Raw genomic sequence first — 21627 nt, 5'->3', positions numbered from 1 at the left:
CAGACACTTTTGTATTGTTGCGCACGCCTATTGTTGTTATTATAAAAGTGTACTTTTGCATTGTTGCTCTTGGTGATGTTTCCAATGCTGTCAGTTCGGTTGCCTAATTGTGCTGTAGTGGTCAGCAGGATGTTTCTTTGTTGTTTGACGTCTGCTTTTAACAGCAGAAATTACTTCCGTACTCTATATTGTAGACTAGTTTTGCTAGTTTGTTTTGTATTTTATTGTTGTTTCTCATTTAGCACTATTTTTTTTTTACCATATTCACGCCAGCTACCGGGGATAAATACGTATTTTGTGTTGAGGTTTTTGTGTATGAAATCTAACAGCCATCAAAAATCCTCATGCCCATGCAATTTGGGTGAACCATCCCACAGTAGAACGGCGCTAGCGCCGAGCAATTCGACTGCTGAGTAGAAGGTCGACCTATCTCTGCAGCCAGTTCTAAGACGCCCTATCTCCAAAAAGTTTTCAAGAACGCCCTATTTCAGAATTTGGTTGAAGAACACCCTATTTCAGAATTCGTTTCAAACTTCAAAATGTATTGAAAGTGTGCTAATATATGTAGGTCGTTTTTGAATCGGCAGCTGAGACAAAGCGAATCAAAAACCGATTTTATTTTCTATTTCGATCTGTCATTTTCATTGGCAATCCAATTTAGGAATGGCTGTAAGATGGCGCCCCCATTTACTGTTTCACATCCGCTGATGAAACTAAAAAAGTAGACGCCGCAGTAAAAGTAACAGCTCGTCTCTTAAACTTCCATTGAATTGCAACATTGTAATAAAATTTACTAGCGTTGCTTGCTTGTAGAACTTTAGTCGATAAGCAAAGCACTTATTATACATTACGCGTTACCCGTCATTTCGCAAGAGCCCCAACTCTTTTCGGCATGTTTTTCTTACAATTTTTTCCTAGTCTTCCTAACCTTACCAAAACATTTTTGTTTAACACCTTTCTTCGTTGTTCGCTTTTTCATTCTCACCTATATACATATGTATGTATGTATGTGAGGTGTATATCCTTTTACTATTTTACTACCATTATCCTAGTTCCTGTCGGTGTTTCACTTGCAACACTTTCTTAATTTGTGTGTGTGTATCTGTTTGACGGAATTTTCCTCATCTTCTATCCCTTTTTACTAAGTAATGCATGTATATCACAACTCTGTAACTCTTATCCCTTTTTCATTTTTATTATGTTTTCCTTTCGGCATTTCCTGTTCTTTGCCGCTTCTTGCTTTCAGAGTGACTGCTGTTCTCTTTTTGTTGCGCTCATTGCTTCGTCTTCCCGCAGCAACTTTTTTGCACTCATTCGTTCAATCGTCTCGCGACTCCTTTTTCATCTTTTTTTCACATTTTTCTTGTTGTTATTCATTGTGTCTTACCCGGTTGCAGTTCCTTGTTGGCTTATAGTTTTTTTTTATGCATTTCTTTAAAGCTTCCTCACTAATACCACAACCACTTCGTTGCGTCTACGTTCAGGTGCTCCAGTTACTTATTTTCCGTTCACCTGTCGCTCTTACTTCCTTTGGTGGATTGTATAGTGAATTCATCACTGTCGGCTGGCGCATTCAACAACACCAGTCGTCGTGCTGCCAGGATGTGGGGATCTTTTCACTTTGATTCATTCACTGTGTTAGACTTAGATATTTTCTGCTTAGACGACCTGACTTTTTACATTTTAAGGAGTGATAAATTCAGGTTCATACGGATGACTTTAAATTAGTTTTTGAAAATTTTCTCAGCACCGTTTTCTGTAACAGAATCCAACTGGCTTTGACAGTTAGCCCAGGCGTTTTAATATTTATTAGTTCAATGGCGATTAGGTTGTATAGCTCACATTCTTGGATAATTTGCAGGTATACCCATATATTTACGTTTCCTGATCCGACCATCCTCAGCAAGAAATGGCAAACCTCCGAATGGAAGAATTTCTCATAGACAACAATTTGTCGATCGGAGACGGCGTAAAACTGTAGATTCCTTAATTTGAGTGACAACATCAAGGTTCACGTCGTAAATTGAAGCACATACTCGGCCTGATCGGAGAGTTACTTAGTGGCCAAACCCCGAGGCTTCGGGGGGAGATTTAACCTGAGTCGAGGATAGAAGCTCTAAATTTCTAATCCCTCTATTTCACTTGTTAGATTCCTAGTATGTAATGTATATTTGTATGCATGCAAATTAGGGTGCATCACTCTCCATACAAAAAAACGGTACTGTTTTCCAACGGAATTATAAAATTTCTTATATTTTAACACTTCCGCCATAACATATCGAAAAAATATTAAGGCTTACTTACGATTTGAAAATATCTCCAAGAATCCAGTTTTTTATAAATAAAATTATGTAATTTTTAAAAAATATTTTTTTTTCCAAAAAATCACCTCAGATGATAGAAGTCTAAGCTTAGAAGGTTTGCTTAAATATATTTACAAATTTTATCAACACAATCAAAATAATGAGATTTTTGGGGGTATTTTGCATTTTTATCTATCCGAAATATTTTGGCGGAAGTCTTATGACCTTATTCATAAAAAATAAAGTAGATTTAAACAGCTCTATAAAGTGACATTTTCATACAAATTTTATATTTATAAAACAGTTGAAGTCTTCTTTATTTTTTATGCATTTGGGTGTTAAAATATAAAGATTTGTATAAGACAGGTGGAAAAAAAACGCAACTTTTTTGGTGATGCACGCTAATGTACATACAAATGTATAATATCGTTGATGCTCGAACAGAAAACTGCCCAAAACGCATTAAACTATGAAACGATTTTTTTTCTTCTAGTTCGTTCGAACTTGTTACTTTCTACTAATACATTTCTCTTCTATTCTGCCATCATCAGCAGCACCTGCTTTTTGAAAACCTTTTTTAACAACACCTTTAAATTACTAATTTTTTTCTCAAACAGTTGTTTTCTCTAACTTTCCACCTTTTGTTCATATGTATCGGTCAATTTGTCATTGCATTACAAATATTTGACAATTCTGATTTCTTTTACAACAATGTTGCATGGTTACTGCTTCTACGACATTGTATTCAAGTGATTTTCACATTACATACATACACAGTTTTTGGTGAAAATTGTTGCTGACGCATTCATCATGAAGCATAAAATCGGTTGATTGAAATTTGTAGCAGTCGATTAGTGGAGGCATTTACGAGTAGATGAAATCGTAAAAAAACCGGTACCAATTTGTTGTTGCATACACTTGCATACAAAAGTACACGCGTGATAGGTAAACATACATACATACATGCATGCATCCACATACTACATAGTAGTTGTTATCTGTGCATTTTTATATCTCTCCCGCTTTCTCTCACATGCTGTGTACGCTTGCGCTTATCTCATTTTTCTCTCTCTCTCTCTTTCTCCCTATCTTGTTTTGTTAATTTTCCATACCCCACCGCTCACACTTTCAACTTGTGTATTTTGGCTTTTTTTTTTTACATCCCATTGCCCTCTTTTTTCCTCCCCACATGCTGTCTTGTCGCCCACGTTTCGCTTGTCGTGCGGCGCAGTGTTGCATTTGCTGCATTTTCAAATTTTTAAGTCGAATTTTAAAGTTTCTTTCATAGCGGCCGCCTGCCGCCGGCATACTGCGTTGAGTATATTAATGCACGACACGCTTCATGCCCGACAGTCATCGCCGCAGCCGCTGCCAACGTGATTATGCATTCAAAAGTCATTTCCATACACACACGAGCCGCGCGGTGACACACATCGTGCCACACGTTCGCATGTGCATTCGTTTGTACCGCAATATTAATTTGGGTGCAGCAGCGAAACGACTACGTGATTCGTCGTGTGCCTCCACGCTCTCAGCAGCCAGTCGTCCGGCCATCCATCCATCCATCCATCCATCCATCCATCCATCCAAAATGCATGCAGGCTCGCTCGCTCGCCGCCATCGTATGCGTGTCGTAATCAGGCAGTGGGCCATAAGCAAATTTGTTCCGGCTACTCTCCGCTGTGTAAGCCATACACATACATACATACGTGCATACACGTGAAATAGCATTTGCTCCAGTTTATTTTCCCTCGCTAGATTTCAATTCCAGTAGGAAAGGGTGGTTGGTTGACGCTACACAACACAAAGTATGCGACTGCCTTTCCAACGCCAAAAAATGCATAGGTAAAGTGGCGCTTTCTGTGGCGGTAGCCCGGTTGGGTTGCATTCGTTGTCGCCCACGTAGTCCCCAAACTTTCATACATACATACGTACATATGTACATACGTCAATCGGCTTGCGGCATAGGTCGGCGTTCGGCAGTCGGCGTCATTCGTGTTGCCAATATTATAACCGACTTTTGTTTGTGTTTTTGTGAATGAAATCGTAATATGACCTTTTACAATTTTATTAATACGCAGACACGCATACACATGCACAACTAACACCTGACACCCAGCAGGCGAGCCGATGCTTTTCGTATTAAACACTCGTCAGCAGCGCAAGAAACGTCAACGTCATACTGAACGTAATAATCGTCGTCATCAAAATTTTTCGTTCTATATTCGTCGTTAATGCACCGAATTCAACTATGACTGAGTGTATTGACATTTCCGCTTCTCGGCTATATGTATACATACGTATTTAGTAATCGCATTCGCGCCGACTATAAAAACAATGAATTCGACCATTATAGTGGGTGCGCGCATTGCGAACAAAGCCTCTTCCTGCTACCTTTTTTATGCTTTTCGCTGAAATTTAGTTAACGAATTATGTGGCAGGCAATATCATATTTAAGGAACTCACACATTTGTGTACTCGTCACTCGCCGGTTTTATAGTACGACCGGTCGTTTTCGTTGTAAATGGTTTAGTTGACTGGCTTTTTTTTATTTTTATTTTACTACAATACTTGCTGATTAATTGGGTGTTCCATGCTCTTGTTTTTCTTCTGTTTTCCTATCCATTGCGTTCTTTTTATCATGGGCTGGGCGCGGTGATTTGCGTAGGCGGTTATGGTGCTATTTGTTTTGCTCAAAATGATTTCCGAGAGCTAGTTATAATTGCGCCTGTTTTTGTTTTGTAATTGATACGAATTTAAAGCGTTAAATGTTGCAGCAGAAACTAACTTCATTTTCAATTCTGCCACAGAAATCAGTAAGGAAAGTTATGGATATTCTTGCACTAAAGTGATCAGCGTAATTGGGGCTTTGAGGAAAACAATTACTATACTTCTCAACATTGTTGAATGGTGAAGCATGCGCTAAATTTTAGGAGAGGTTGTTGTTGTTGCGGCACTCAACTAACGGCAGGCCCAAGAAACAGGCTTTTTAGACGGGATCGGAACAAAGGAGAACTGGCATGTGAAAAGGTGGTTGGTGTCGTGTGGGGAGTATCCACATGCCGGACACTAATTGGGGATATTGGGGTTGAGTCTGGATAGGTAGCTGATGAGAAGGCTACAATATCCACACCGTAACTGGGCCAGAGTAACGCGGATCTCTCTTGGCAGTTGAAGCTACGAGTCTGTGGTTGGGCTCCGATCACGGCAATCATAGGTCGGAAGTCCTGGTAGGTGGAGACCGCTTCCCTATGAATGCCGCTGATCACTCGTCGTTACGTCGTCGGGTCCAGTGGTTGCTCAATGTATGTTCGGGCCGCAACCGACTTAATAGCCTTAGCTAAGGCTCAACGTCTTGCTAAAGAACTAATATTACGCCAGCTGTTGAGCGTAATTTGGTGAGAATACTCAGTTCAATCTAACATGTTGAAATAACCGTATTCTCAATGGATCCACTTAGGTCAATGACGATTTAAGGAGCTTATACCCGTGGCACAACATCTATTACAACATCTTTTACAGCAGACTAAATTTTACTTTGACTTCAACTCAGGCCCTTTTAGAACTCTAAAAAGAGTCATGTGGTACTCAGTAAAACCATATGCCTATCCATCTATTTATTATATCTATTGATCTGAGATTTCAAAATTTCTTCGGATCTAAATTTGGCTAGCCTCTAATAGTGACAGAAAAGATATTCGAAGGTAGACCATGGGCCGTTTCCTCGTCTAAACAACTTATCGTTGAAACACAATATCGGCGAAGGGCGAATTTCACCCAGCTAAGCGTTGCCGACGTCCAACTTTCGTCCAGCTAATTCACATATAGAGTGTTATTTAATTCAGAAGGCTGTCAAATGATAAAGTGACCATATTTAAAGAAGGAATAGGGGAATACCTTCAAGAATAAAGGGTGAACATACCAAAACTGCGACACTTAGAAATTACTACCGGAAACAAACTAGAAGGCTTTGAAACTATTTTTTTTTGTATTATATAACTTGGAAGTTTAGATGTTATTTAAATGATAAAATATTAGTTATTATTTGCTCCATATGCAAGTGATCGGTATTTTCATCGCACACGCGCCATCATGTTCTGCACGACTGCATCATCGACTTTACGCGATGCCCACAACTACTTTGTTTTGCACTCTTCAATATTTTTTACTGTTTCACCTGTTTTCTTCAAGATTCCTTTGACCATTGACGAATATTCCCCAATAGGACGTAGCTCTGGGCTATTGGGTGGATTGCAGTCGTGAGGTACAAAATTGATGTTATTTGCATTATACCACGGCAATGTGTCCTTGGCATAGTGGCAGCTTGCCATGTCCGCCTAGAACAGTGGCCTACTCCTTATCTGTTGATAAATGACAGAATACGCCTTTTGAGCCACTCATCCCGATAAACTTGATCATTCATTGTCCCGGATGGGCAAAAGGGCTGCTCTTACGGCCACAGGAACAAATAGCTTGCCAAACCATGTGGTTTTTTGGAAATTTGGATTTCATTTTCAGCTTACAACTTTCAGGGGCATCTTGACGACTTGCAGCAGTATAAAAATCTTGACCTGCAATATATTTTGAATTTTTAAAGCAGTAGGTTTCGTAGTCGATAACAATGCAGTTGTATTTTTTAATTTAGAATTCATACAACTTCCGAATTCGGGATTTCGCTGTAACATTCTACTTTGCGCCTCGGTCTGGCGCTGTTTGACCTGTAGAACATCTCAATGAAGCTTTCCGCTTTACCTTTTGTACGAAAAACTGCGATCTCCGTACGGATTTTGCAACATAACGCGACAAAATCTTCGGATCTCGCGAAAACGCACTGAGGACCTTCCGAGCACTGTTTTTATCACTTTGACCATGCTAACACCCGCTCCCTGGTTTTCTACTGCCAGGTCTTATTTGTACCGATTAAAACCCTACAAACTGTCGAATAGCGCAATATTTAATTTTTAGCAATTTTACGTGTACTTAAGGCCGGATCATTTATAAACTCGTGAAAAATGGTTTGTCTCGTTTCTAACTCGGTTGCCATTTTTAACTCAACTAGGAATCAAATTCAAATGAATTTTCTTCTACGTCCAACTAAGGTCATGGTCAACTTATGGTATTTAAATTTCAAAATATTGAAATCTTTTTGGGTAAGTTATAAGCTTCCCAACATGTCGCAGTTTTGGTGTGTTCACCCTTTAAGCTCTAAATGTCTTTTACTATTAAACATACGTTTTGCGAAATTAGTCTCTGAAAGAAAAATATAAGGTATATTATTTTAGTTTTAAACAAAAATTACGAAAACTTTGCTTTTGCTTTTTTTGCCGTTGCCGCTGACCACGGCGATAGAAATAAATCTATCGTCGCGAAAAGTCGTCGAGCGAACTTCGTCGTTTGCTTTGGTTGTGCGCGTTCTCATATACATCAGTGTGTTTTAGTTTTTACAGCGAACGTTCGCGGCGAGAAATTCGCCGTTCGCCGGCATTGTGTTTCAATGGTTACATAGCGGTCAGTCTAGAAGGCGCCGACGAACTTACTTGTAAGTAAGTCTATCAAATAAGTGCGAAATGTACCTGTTTTACCGATGAAAGATCAAAAACCACTTTCGAAGGCAGCGGCATTTTCTTCAGGGATTTTCTTGATGCCTGGCTATCAGTTAAAATACTGCACTATCCTCACCCTATCGTGTAAGCTTCAACTGAAGATTAGATACCTTTTCCATAAAGAACACACCATTAAATTTCTAGTACGTAGAAAAAAGTTGGCCCTTTTACCGCCAAGTACGTCCATGCAACAATTTAGGCGTATAAAGCCATATCTCTCATCATCTTGGAGCGCAGAGTACACAACCCTGGGTATTTCCGAGAGAATAGTGCATGGTAGATTTAGCTCTAAGGCATCACGACGGCGTTATCGCCTACCCTTAATCCTTAATCGATTCATCTATGTATGCACCTACACATGTCCCCCGCGATGGTTAAACGCCAATGGTGATACGGAGCTCTATTGATCTTTAGCTAACCAAAGCGATCATGTGATTTAAGTTCGGATATATAAAATTATTATTGGATATATTACTATAATACCTGTACATCCGTAGGATCACCAAGTGCCTTACTTTAGAAATAGAGCAATACCAATAACAATGCAATATTTTATTTCTTTACTCTACGAAAATATCTTTTTTTAACAGATGTTTTTAATGCTATCAAAAATGTCCATATTCAAATATGTGCATGTATAATTAAAATCAACAAACATCTGCAACTCTATTAACTTCACTTCCTTTCTTTTCTCTCTCCATAGAATCCACTGCAATTTACGCGCGTACGCACTTTAGCTACCAGCTGGTTTCAGCCGTGCGCCGTAAATTGTCGTTGTTGTTATTGTTGCAATGCATCGATCATTGAAGCCACACGCACAAGCTAAAAAGGTACCACCACCTGCGCTGCCCGGAGATCCAGCACCACAACAACAGCAAATACCATTGTACCGCTTAGGTGGCAGCATTTCGAGCGCAGCTGGTAAGCAGCTGGATGATGGCATCATAATGAGTAGCATGGTATCGTCACCATCTTTGGAGGAGGGCGGTTTCAATTTGCCACGTGAGCCATCGGTAGCATTGCGCATGAAAGGTATGCATGACACATTTGCGTGAAAATAAAATGTATACACATCTACATGTGTTACATATTGTGCCAATTTCGCATTATTTACATACATACATTGTTTACAATTTCTCTTTTTGTTTCGTAGATGAAATAAGCGAATACGCCACAGCTATGTCAACGTCAGGCACATCACAATCATCGGCATCCTCAGCCGGTGCTGCTACAGCTGGCAAACAACAAACGGCTAATCAAGCAGCCGCAACTGGCGCAACACTTTTATCCACCGCAACTAATCCGCTCCTCAGCGGTTGTCCACCCACAATAGTGTCATGTCCCCCGCCTGTGTTTTGCGCCACCCTGCGCGAACCGCTCACACACAAAGCGGCCGTCTACTATCATCAACAGTTGGCGCTGCAAGAGGATCAGGGCATCGATCTGACACAATCACCAGGTCGCGATTCACCCGGTTCGTCATCGGGTTCAGCTGGTTCTGGTTCGCGACACTCCACCGCTAGCTTGGATTCGGGTCGTGCCTCATCGTATTTGACTGGGGTGTCTGGTGCATCGATACGTGGCAGTGCGGGCGGTGCACTCTCATCGCCACGTTGCAGCTCGGTGAGTTCGTGTTCGATCGGTAGCGTCGATCGGCAGCGTAACGATGAACTTATTATCGATTGGCTGATGGAGATGAAGTATGAGGAGTATGCACAATTGTTTATAGCGGCCGGTTACGATTTACCGACCATTGCACGAATGACCCCCGAAGATTTGACGGCGATTGGCATAAAAAATCCACATCATCGTGAGCGCATAAAACAGCGTATCGATAAGTTGCAAGTATTGGATAACTTGCCACACTTTGTGCCGGTAAGTCCAGTTTCTAGCAACTACATACATACATTTATATTTATTTACTATGTACCATGTAAGTAGACAAAAAGAAGAGGGAAAATACAATGAGGGGGTGCGGTTGGAGTGCTCATAGCAATTTTTTTTTTTTGTTTACTTATCACACTTTCCACATTTTTGTGTAGGTGTTTGTGGTGGATCAACCAGTCGCTGGATTTTATGAGCATGTGAATGGAGCGTATTAAAAATGGCAAATGATTTAATTGGAAACCACGTAGATAAATCAACACAGCAATACAATACGCTGAAAGCCAAGCTGTAAATATGACTGTAAATTGCACGATGTGAGAATGCAAAGCAGATTGAATTTCAATTCTTAAAACCTGTTTTCAATTATGTGGGTGGCAATGAGTTTTGCACGTTATTTATTTTGACCAGTGTCTGGGTAAGAGTGAGGTATAGCAAATGGAATGAAGGGTCTATTAATTATCAGCTTTCAGCAAAAGTGACAGCAATTTATTCATTCTCAACTATTTCCAGAGTAAACATTTTTTTTTTTTTAATTTTAGACAAAGGGAGTAGTGAAATAGTCAAAATGGTTTATAAATTTGATTTGTAGCTGAAAATGTGTATAATATATGCTTGTTTGAAAATGGCGTGCATACTAACCACTACACTATCGAGAAAATAGTTTATAAATTATATTAAACTAATGATATAGCTGCATTATTATCATTAAGTCGATGCTATCGATATCACTCACTATGTTATCAAGCACAAAGTGATAATAGTAGTCAATATACTAGCGAGTAGGTAAACAAATAAAACTACGAATGTCTTGACAGAATGAGGTCAGTGCGCTTTTGAGATCAATGAGCTTTGAGTTTACTACTACAAAGTGTTTTAATAAATTGAGTTATCACCAAAGCAAGTGTAAAATAGACTCATGCCATTACGGAATGGAAACCATGTTCAGTCGATGTGGTCACACAAATGGGAGGGACCTACAGTTTCTAACGACGATTGTATTTTTATGAGAAGCTGGAATAATACACTCGGAGGTTTGCATTTGCCTGCTGAGGGGCGACCGCTATTATAAAAAAAAAGTTTGTTTTATTTTTATCTTATTTTTTTATGTCAGTCGGAAACCGGGTTTGAACCCAGGCCCTGCAATCAAGGCTGGAATTATATGCTAACTATATATAGCTTCGATTTCAATTTAGGGATGGTACTAAGCACTATACTATCGAGGAACTGCGACCGCTACTAATCTATGTATTATTGATGCTCATACTAACCGCTAACTATCGAGGATTAAGGATCGATATTAATCAGTAGATCTACAATTGGCATTAACTACTCTACATACTATCTAGGAGTTAAGGCTGTTGCGATTCTTCGAGTTGGGCACAATAAGAATTAAGATTAAAAAAAAATTTAAGATTTGCGCATATTTATTTATTTTCGAAATATTCGTAGTGACCTGTTTAACGAAAATCTCATTATGATGGTCAGGGGCGAACTGGCACTTCATAGGACCTGGGTTCGAACCCTGGTCCGAGCAACATATAGATTGGAAAACGTTTTTTCCAACAGCGGTCGCCCCTCGGCAGCGTATTTCTGCCTTGAAAAAGCTTCTCGTAAAACCATTTGCGCGTTTGAAGGCAACTTAAAATTGTAGGTCTCCCCATTTGTGTAATAAATAACATCAGGGCGCATACCAATAATTGGAGGATAGGCTCAGCCAAAAACTTTGCAGAAAGTGGAAGCGCCAAATTATTATATTAAGTATTATTATCGTCTTCAAGGCGTTCCGTCCAAACTCTCCTGTACGCGTCCCATCTTGCAATATCTATACAGAAAAACCAATAGAGTCTCGAACTACAAAAGCTTTCTAAAAATGTACGTAAAAAGCAATCGGAGAAACCCCCATACACAAAAGTCCTATTTTATTTCTCACAAAAGTGTAAGAAATACCAATCTGCAACTGGCTATCAAGAACCTGCTCCCAAAATTGGCATATTTTTCAAAAGCCCACTCAAATGTGAAACAAACGCATGCAAGCGTCCGATAACTTGAAGAATGTTAAGCGGCATGAAATATTTCGAGCTAGCGGCTTTTGACTTGCAAAAATCGAGTCGAAATGAATTGAGTGAATGACTAGCGGTCGGTCTGCGTGTGTGGGTTGTGCGACGTCGAACAGGTTCATACGACATTATCGTTGTTACAGCGACAAAACGTTTTTTTTTTTTTTATTCACTTTTTGCAATTCGAGGTTTATAAACAAAGTCCTACAAGCTATGGTTCACATGTGTTTTCGCACAGTCAGTGCTTACGTGACTTTCATTGCAATTCAAAGAAGAAAAAAAAAATGCAGTGTTCAAGCTTTCAGCTAGTGCGCAATTGAGTTATTTTCTGACACCACATGCATTCGGTGCACAAATGCAGATGTTTGTAGAATGCTACTGATTAATTTATTTATTTTGCTTAACTATAGCACGATAACGGCCGATATAATACTTAATATTAAAATAATAAATAATCACTCGCCTGTTGGCTGGTTGAAAATTTACTTGCTAGCAGCGCTTGTGAATTTTTGCTTTATGCCAGACGCGGCAAAACGCGGTATGTACAACATAAATGCAACGAATGGATGCCATGTCAACACTTGTGACGAACGGGCTCACATTCCACTGTTCGCATGCACCTTCCTACACAGCCAGTCAGCCAGCCAACGGCATTAACGGTGCTTATTTTTGTTTATCATTGACGTTTTCATTTAACTTACCGAGTATTTTTTTGTTTGGTGCATACTGCTGTAACTGCTTTCAGTTTATTTTCTATTTTTTGTTGATTCTTTTTTACGTTTTCTCTTTGCTGTTTTTGCAATCACCATAAAAAACGCCATTTAGCAGTTATTGCCTTTAATACATATGTACATACATATCTACTTACAAACGCTAATTTACTCAGACACTTGCGGCGTAGTATTGTCGATGTTTTTTAAAGTTATCTCTTTTTGTTTTAAAGTGTTGTTGATATACATATCATATATCTTCTGTTTGTATTTATTTATGATTTTTTTATTTCGTTTGCACACTTGTTGTGCGCTATTGGCCTTTAGATATGCTTACAGTTGTGTTGGATGTAAAGCCATTTCATTAAGCGCGATGCACATACATACATAACGTTTTTCAATCTAACAAGTTTTCCTTCCATAGAGATATGTATGACACAGCATATGACTGTTTAAACCTCAGTTTCTCCACACGTCAACATTAAGTAATTATATACTCCCTTGGCAAATCATTTCCAACTATGTAGTAATTTACAGTCACGTGAAAAATAATAGGGACACCACATTTTGACCAGTTTTGGCTATTTTTCTTTTGTTTGTTTAATGTTTATTATTTTTTTTTTTGTATGAAAGTCAAGAACAACAAACATTTTATTGCGAATTTTTAGTTATTATTTTCTTCCATACAAAACTAATTGCCAATCATACTTTATTTGGAAGAAAATGCGTGACACCGTCAGCAAAAAATAATTTCAAAAATCAACGCGAATACATGTTGGAAGGGGTTTTTTGGTATGAGGAATCCATATCTGCACTTATCTTTTTCTTAAAACTTCCACCAGAGGGCGCAACAGTGAAAATTTTCACATTTTCTTCGATTTGCTTAAAATTACACGTACGCTTTTAATACTCGCATAGTAAAACAAAATGATCCGCCCTAATGTACTTTCATGCATGCACGAGCTAATTGTACTTATATACATATGTATGAATAAAATATACATATATACATACATATGTATGCATAAGTTTTCTAAGCCTTAGCTCCGTAATTGCCCCCTTACATGCATATATACAGAAATGTTGAGTTTTTTGGTTTGTCTTAAACAAATTAAAAATAATAGCAGCTGTAATCACTTGAATAGTCAATTAAGTTATTGTAATTTTTGTGGTCATATTCCGACAACTGGATTTCTAGCTTTAACATTAACACTATCTACATACCAAACTTTTTGCTTCATTCGCAAAGCTGGTTTCAAGTGGTTTGTAATTGTGAGCAAAATTACTTGAATTGTTCATTAGTTTTTTGCCACTTGTCTTGAGCATTGTTGGCAAATATGAGATGATTAATAAGTGATCCGGTTTAACTATTAACTTGTCAAGGTATGCAGCCACTTCGCTTACAATAGGCTGAACATTAGGCATGGTCAAGTTAAAATGTAACATTTATCTAGTTCTTTAAACGTCAATTAAAATTCAACGCCCAAGCAAAATTAATAGGACAAGTCTTATAAAAGCTGTTGGCCCAGGTCTAGTAGTGCTTAAACAAGACAAAACATAAATAGCATATTATATGCAAGTAGAAACCACACGAGATGCGAGGCCGGCTTCCCAACGCGGACACTTCCCTGACTTGGTCTGTCACGGACTTACGTCCCAACATGTTTGCCATATTCATCTGTTTAAGGCCTCACCACATCTGAAGACTGTTGCTGTTATTGATGTTGTCTATTCGGTAACCATCATCTCTTCCACGGTCTAAAGTGGCCGAAATCTTCTCCCCTAGAACCTCACATTGTCCCGCCCGTCGTCCGTATCCGTTTGTCCACCCACATCTGGAATAATTCGTCACGACATCTCTTCGCTTAGATGTTCTTGACAATTCTTTTTAATGACACATTTTCTGAAAAACTCACACCATTGAGGCCTATAGAACCGGCATAAATGGAGAAATACAATCAAAATCTTCGATATAGTGAGTCTCACAACTCCTTGGACGTTGCTTGCTGCTGCGCGCCGTTAAACGACAGCAAAAAACCAACTAAAGTGGTAGATAGTCCCTTCCGCGCGCTTGGAACAGCGCTGGCTAGGATGTCCCCTCTTGGTGATGGACAGGTTCAAATTCAGCATACCTCTTTATTAACAATCAACTATTTACTTTCTTACCTTTCTGTCCGCGAATATTTTCGGGTGTGTTTCTTCGTAAATTTCTTGGAGAAGTAGGGTTGGTTAAACCCTATACTTAACTGATTATAGAGCTTCGTACAGAATTGTTTGCTTGCATCGGCCCAGAGAACCCGGTGAAGATTGTCTATGAAGATATGTTGAAAAAGTAATTTATTGGTGTTTTGTTAGTACTAGGGGTGTGCGATTAATCAATTAATCGAAGAATCAGCTCCAAATTGGATAAATTAAGGATTCCCTTAAACAAATTTTAAAATTGTAAATCAGGATAACAGTATACTGTCTTCGCCATAAAGAAGCAAGCTTCGATCTATAAATTAGGTTAGATTCAACGAGCAGCTCTTAGAGAGTTCACCATTGCGATGCCCAGGAGGGAGGAGAAGTTACCCCATGCCTATTCCTACATGCCGTTGAACCATCTTGATGCTCTGGCGTATCCCAGCAGTCCTTTCAGTGCAGATTTTTCCAAGGAATCCATGTTTTCGAAGAAATGCTCTCCAAGAAACTTGAGGCGTTTTCCTCGGAGTGCTGGACACTCGCAAAGGAAGTGCTGGACAGATTCTGTGTCTCCTCCTCATCGCTGCAAATTCTACAGAATCCGTTTTGCGGGCCTTCGAACATGGCGGCCATATGGCCAATTGTCCAGTGTCCCGTTAGTATTCCTGTGGGAAGCCTAACGTTTGGCCTTAATAAACTCCTTGTTGTGAGTGAGCGCGATACCATGCAAGTGTGGAGATTTTCCCACCCAGTGTTGGTGGCTGGCCCCTGGTCAATTTCTCGACTTCTGTAGACAGAAATCGCAGGCGAGGTTTCACGATCTGGATCGCTTCCCCAAGCCCCATCTCAGATCTCTTTCTAGCACCTTCAACCTATATTCATTGATGTTATTAGATCATAATGCCTGAATGCACCTTCCTCTCTAGTTTGTAAATAAACTGAACTGCAATCGATAGTTTCAATGTGACACGCCTACTTCAGTGAGTTTTTTTCTTATAACCAATACCGACACCACTTACACTTAACCATACACTTAACTGACCTTATTCCGTTATACGAGTACCTTTGTTTACCAAATGTCCGAAAAATTTTTCAGATCATTTTGGCATTTTTGTTACGCCCTCCAACAAATTCATTTATTTTAATTCGGCTACCATTGCGAAATGAGCGCATTGTTTTGCAAGTTTAAGGTTAGTAGCGCAAAAATACCTTACCTTACCGTGAATTCATAATATTTCCAATTAAATTGGCAGCTAACAAATTTTATGCAAAGTCAAAAGTCAGCTCATTGTTTGCAAACAACCTTCAATGCAAAGAAAAATTGCATGCTATTTGACGCAAGCAACAACAACACTATATACACAATAAGTATAGTAGTAATTAAGCAACAATGCGCACTTACAAGCTATAAATATGTGGATAGATTATTTCATGCGCATACCTGTATGCATACATACATATTTATATGAATAATAATAGCGCATACTCGGCGGCTCAATTGAAAACTTGTATCTTATGCGCAACCGCGCAGGTGAGGTCATTCATTATGGTTGTATGTATGTACATTAGGGTCTCCAAATACACGGGAAATCATGTTTTTAGAATTTTTTTCTAGAATATTTTTAATCGATTTATTTTAAGGATTTTATTGCAATTATGCGAAAAAATTTATTTTCGCCATATGAGATGTCGAGAAAAACTCAAAGCCCCGACCGTACGATTAAACATTAGCCGAATTAAGAAAAAATATAAATTTTTGATATTCTCCAGTTCTGGGGGGTGGCTGAAAAATAAAAAGTTTTTACCACCCTAATGTACGTGCACACATGCATAAACGTATTCAAAATCCGCATACATACATATCCATTCTCACATAATTGAAGAGCATTTGCTGATTTTTAACTTTTATTTTCAAATATTGTATTTATGTACATACATTTTGTTTTGCCGGCTTCAAAGCTGGTTCTCAATATCAGCATGTATGTTTTGAATTTGTAATTAAGTTCATTTTTTATTTATTTTTCTTGTCCAATTGGGCCCGAAATAATTGAAATTCAACGCATGAAATACATAATTAATTTAGACTGGTTTGCTCATGTTGTTAACATTTAATTTCTTGCCTTTTTAATTGCATTTTAATTTTTATGCTATACAATTTTTTATTTAAATTTTATAGTCATCTAGTAATTTAATTTAATCATATTCCGTCAGTGTGGTATTCAAGCGGACATTATTTCGCATCAAACAAAAGCAAATAATAATTTGGCTTTCTTTTAATAAGAAAAAATAATACAAAGTGTAGAAATGTAGATCGTTCATCTTTCGTGCGTTGGCGAGCAGAAAATGATTTATGTGCTTTGAACCTTATTTATAGCCCATCATTTATTGAAGTTTCTCTGCAGCTATTCACTTTTGATATACTCCCACGTCTGGCGAATGAGATTAGAAAACTATATATATACTGAAGTCTGCATACAATTGGAACACGCTGCTCCTTCTGGGCCCCCTTGGTGTGTTTCGATATACAGTTACTCAAACAAGTGTTCACATGTTGTTTTATTTTAAATGTTCACAATGTGTTCAAAGCAAAAAAAAATCTTTTTTTTTTTTTTTAATAAAAATATATATACATCGCTCAGTGGTTAACGCTTCTGACTTTGAACATCGATTACGCAGGTTCGATCCCTGCTGAAGTCTAGAAAAAAAAGACGTCTGATGAGGAGATGTGGTGATCTCCGAAATAGCTGCTATAACTTCTACCGCTTAGACTTTGTTGCTTTTTCAATTTTTCCTACTTAACAATCGTGGAACAAATCTCAATAAAAATATTAAAAATAAAATGTTAGTAAGCCACAATAACATTGACAAAAAAATATCATCCATACTATAACAATACCATTTAAATCAAAATTTGAAACTTTATCTATACTTATATATACTTTTTAATCTGAATTTTAAAATTTTTTTTTCGGTATATGCAGTTTTATAGCTCATGAAATTTTAGTACCTATAAAAAAGTGAAATGTTTTGTTGTTGGACAAATGGCAAGATAGTTAGAAAGAATTTGGTTATTCTAGCACAAAAGTCTTAGAAAAAAAGCTCTCTCATTCACCATTGGTGGTGAAAAGCTATTTTAAGAGAAAGCACTTGTATGTCATTAAGCTCGCGTCGCTCCAACAGTCATAATGGCCGAGTGAGCAGAGCATAGGCGAAAGATCACGAATTGGAGTCTCGAGCGGCGGACCTTTTTTCGTTGTTTTTTTAATACCTTTTTTTCTTTTTAATCAATTTAGAAGAAACAAATTTCATTTGATTTTCATTTAATTATTAAAACCATTTATTTATTTTTGCTTTAATTTTATTTGTTTAGTTTTTTTATTTAAATTTCTTTCATTTATTACTTTTGATTGTTTAAAAAGAGAAATATGTATGTTTTTTAAATTTACTTTAATTAAAAAAACTTAAATGGCGAACAGCATAACGCTAAGACCTACTCCTTAGCAGATCTTTCAATTAGTCTTTCGAAAGACAGTAAAGAGCCAGAATAGAGAAAGACTGTGGTGAGGTGAAAGACAGTTCCTAGAATTGGCCGTTAGTCTGTTCGTCTTACTTAGCACAGGAGTTTCCCACTGAGTTGTTTTCTATATAAATGGGTTCAAAATGAAGATTGCTTGTCTAACAAGTGAGTGGAAGTGGTAATTCAAAGGATCACGCCTTCATCTAATTGACCTACATTTGTACCTAAAATAAAGACATTTTTCGGATCAATAACCAACCGCTTGTCATTCAGCAAATAAACTAAATACCAATTCAAATTTATTGAAGCTGTGGCATTTTAAATATCTGGCTGATGCTCTTTCAGTTCAGCTCGAATGGTACCCGCCATTATCACTTTATCTACCCAACAAACCACAAAACAACAAATTACAGCCTTCTCTACAAAAAGAGGACTTAGTTCGCTCTATCGAGAAAGAGGTTAGATATCTCATCGTATTCTATCCTTAAACTCTTAATTAGTTTCTAATGTCAAGTATCTTAATCATTCTCTAATCGAATTCTAATATAGTTCTCTACCCCGATTTTCGATTCGAGAACTACATTCGAAGTCTAATGTAAATTCAAAATTTTTCTCTAACTGTGCTGTGTTGCTCGGTATCCCAGTTCTATTCATTAGTATGCCGCAGTGTGCTCAAAGAAAAAAGAAAACATTTTTTGACACTTCGAAGCATCATATGCGTAGCGCTCACTTCCTCGTTGTCACACTCCATACTTCAGCTTTATTTGGGCCTTTCTCTTATCATTCCAAATCTCTGCAGAGTGCTGCGCATGCGTAATGGATATCGTAAACGCTTTCTTCTTATGCATACACGAAACTTCTTACTTTTGGCTTTTCGTGCCTTTCATTTCATCAATTCTGCTTTTTATTGACTTGTGTGTGGGTTCTATTTTATGTGCGCACAATTTGGCAACATTGTGGCTTAAATGTCAACGCTCTGCTCGGCTAAAGAAAAAGACGAGAAGAAATAAAAAACTTTTAAGTAGCAAAAATATTTCATCTCTCCATTCATTTACCTCATTCACGCGTACTCAACGCTGAGTTGAATGCTTTATGAAGTAAATTTACTTTTTTTTTTAGTTTTTGCATGTTTGCGATGGAAAGCATATACACACTGGCGAATAAGTAAATAAAGAAGCGAAGATATTGGCACATTTTAAAAGCAGATAATAAAATCGTTTCAGTTTCTTATGCGGATACCTACAGTTGTCCACAAAATAAAAGGAGTGCGATATTTTGAACAGTTGATCCCGTTGATTTTTGGCATTTTTTTTTTGCTGGCAGTGTCTTCCATATAAAAGAAAATTGTCGAACATATTTTGTATGGAAAAAATCGTGAAACACCTTCAACCAAACAAATTCTCAAAAATCAAATTAGCAACTTGAAATTTGCACTTTATTATACTAGAAGTAAATGGGCTACAAAACTGCTACCAAAATTTTTTCTAAAGTTTCTGATTTAAAAGTTTGAAGTTTTGGTGAAAATTTTAAGATTTTTTATAATTTTTGTACAAAATTTGAAATCTGAATTTATATGATGTTTGTTGCATAGCCAGCTAGACTTTTATAAAAAGAAATAATAAACAAAAGACAAATAGCCAAAACTGTTCAAAATATCGCACTGCTTTTATTTTGTGGACAACTGTACCTACCTTAACTGCCCGTTTATGTTGTATCTTCATCGGTTTTTTTCCTTTTATACTTTAAGACTCATAATTCTTGCGAAATATTTGGTATTTCTTTTTTTTGCTTTTTAACCTTAATATCTTAAGTTTCTTAAATTTGAGTGTTTATTTATTTTTCATTTTTTTCCTATGGTGGTGAAAAGGTGTGGCGAATTCAATGAGTTAAACGAAAGCCATGCTTTTTAAGATACATACTTTTTACCAACACCGCTTGGTCGCAAATTTAATTTTCTCTTCCTTTCTTATTTTTTGTTTGCCTTCTTTATACTTCTTCCCGTCAATTTATGACATTTTAATGATCGTCAATTGGCGTACAGTCCATTTACGGATGCTTAAGGTTTAATTTTTATAGCGTTGAATATTTTAGTAGTGTTTACCTAAATACTTAGTTATAAAAATTGGAAATGATTCATTAGCTGAATATTTTTAATAAGATTAAGATCTTTAAGTAATCTTCTTCCATTTCTTTTCTTATTTGGCTCTACAACCATTCGTCGGTTTGGGTCGAGACCAAAAAAAATTCGCAAATTGCCTCTTTGCGAAGTTGTGCTAGTTTTTCACTCCGACTGCAGACAAGTCCTTCTGCAATTGGTCCATAGATCAGAGGTGTTTCTGGTCTTACCATTGGTAATTTTTTTACGTGGCAGGTCCCAGACCCATTGAGGCGGTTTGCTTTCTCACTTTTGCTCGCTTCCAAACGGGTTTTCGGTTGCTACCTGTAGTGTATCGACTGCTGAGTGGAAGATCGACTTATCTCGGCAGCCAGTTAGAAAACGCCCTATCTCAAAAAACTTTTTATGAACGTCCTATTTCAGTATTTATTGAAAAACACCCAATTGGAAAAACTGGGTCACGTTCCCTAAGAAGGACAGTGAAGAGACCATCTACATCCATCTTAGTAGAGGGTTTAAGGTCTTTAATACCATCCTCAACATCTTCTAACGACAGGCTCAAAAGGCCGAATTAAATCGTAAAGATTTAGCTTCATTCGTCATGTTTGGATTCAGTCTATAAATCATTTAAATTCTCCTTTTACTCGGCACTCCGCGTTAGCCAACGAAAGGAGGAGCGCTCCGAGCCTAATATAAGGGAGAGATGCAGACGTCTATACTTGGTGTGAGTAATGGTCGAAACTTCGCAAGAGAAGTAAGGAATTGGCGCCGTTTTTTGGCCTCGGACCTAACCCACAAACAGTTGAATTGTCAAGGTTATCCCACACTTATCCTAAATGAAGGGGCGATGCGACAGTTCCAGTTCCCTCTTTCGCGTAATGGTACCGTTTCATGTAAGGCCTATTTTTAATTAATTTTACGTGATACAATTTCTGTAGTGATTTTTAATACGAGGTTTTGCCAAATGTATCGTCAAGGTCAGCGTCTGTAGCTGTGAATTTTCGAATGTAAATTTTGCCTCTTTGAGGGTGCTGCAGATTTTTCACAGATATGCGTGATATGCAACTGCCAAACAAACGAACCTTGCAGTGAAAATCCTCACGATAGCTTTTAGTTCCTATACAACAAACTTTTCAGATAGTTGGTATGGCTTTAAAGATCCATCATTTAGATAGGTGATCAATCACACAAAGTCTACTGAGAAAAATAGCAAGGTCGGTGTTATATAAAGTATATTCGCATGCCGTTAGTTT

At 37.8% G+C, this 21627-nt stretch overlaps 1 protein-coding gene across 4 annotated transcripts in view; it reads left to right on the top strand.

Annotated features, from left to right (window-relative positions):
* The first annotated feature begins 8534 nt into the window (after nucleotides 1-8534).
* LOC118751806 overlaps nucleotides 8535-21627 on the top strand; it is a 29604-nt gene continuing 16511 nt past the window's right edge. For 3 of the 4 annotated variants that reach the window (XM_036486620.1, XM_036486619.1, XM_036486616.1), the window contains exons 1-2: nucleotides 8536-8938; nucleotides 9060-9781. In XM_036486620.1, coding sequence (XP_036342513.1) covers nucleotides 8698-8938; nucleotides 9060-9781 — 963 coding nt within the window. In that variant the 5' untranslated portion in view covers nucleotides 8536-8697. Of the gene's footprint in view, nucleotides 8939-9059; nucleotides 9782-21627 lie in introns of all 4 variants that reach the window. The other variant, XM_036486617.1, reaches the window with a different exon arrangement.

Source organism: Rhagoletis pomonella, unplaced genomic scaffold (assembly GCF_013731165.1).
Source record: "Rhagoletis pomonella isolate Grant_MI unplaced genomic scaffold, Rhpom_1.0 Rhpom_scaffold_01005, whole genome shotgun sequence".
Lineage (NCBI taxonomy): Eukaryota > Metazoa > Arthropoda > Insecta > Diptera > Tephritidae > Rhagoletis > Rhagoletis pomonella.
Note: the sequence above shows the minus strand (reverse complement) of the source record. Positions and strands in the feature narration are given on the sequence as shown.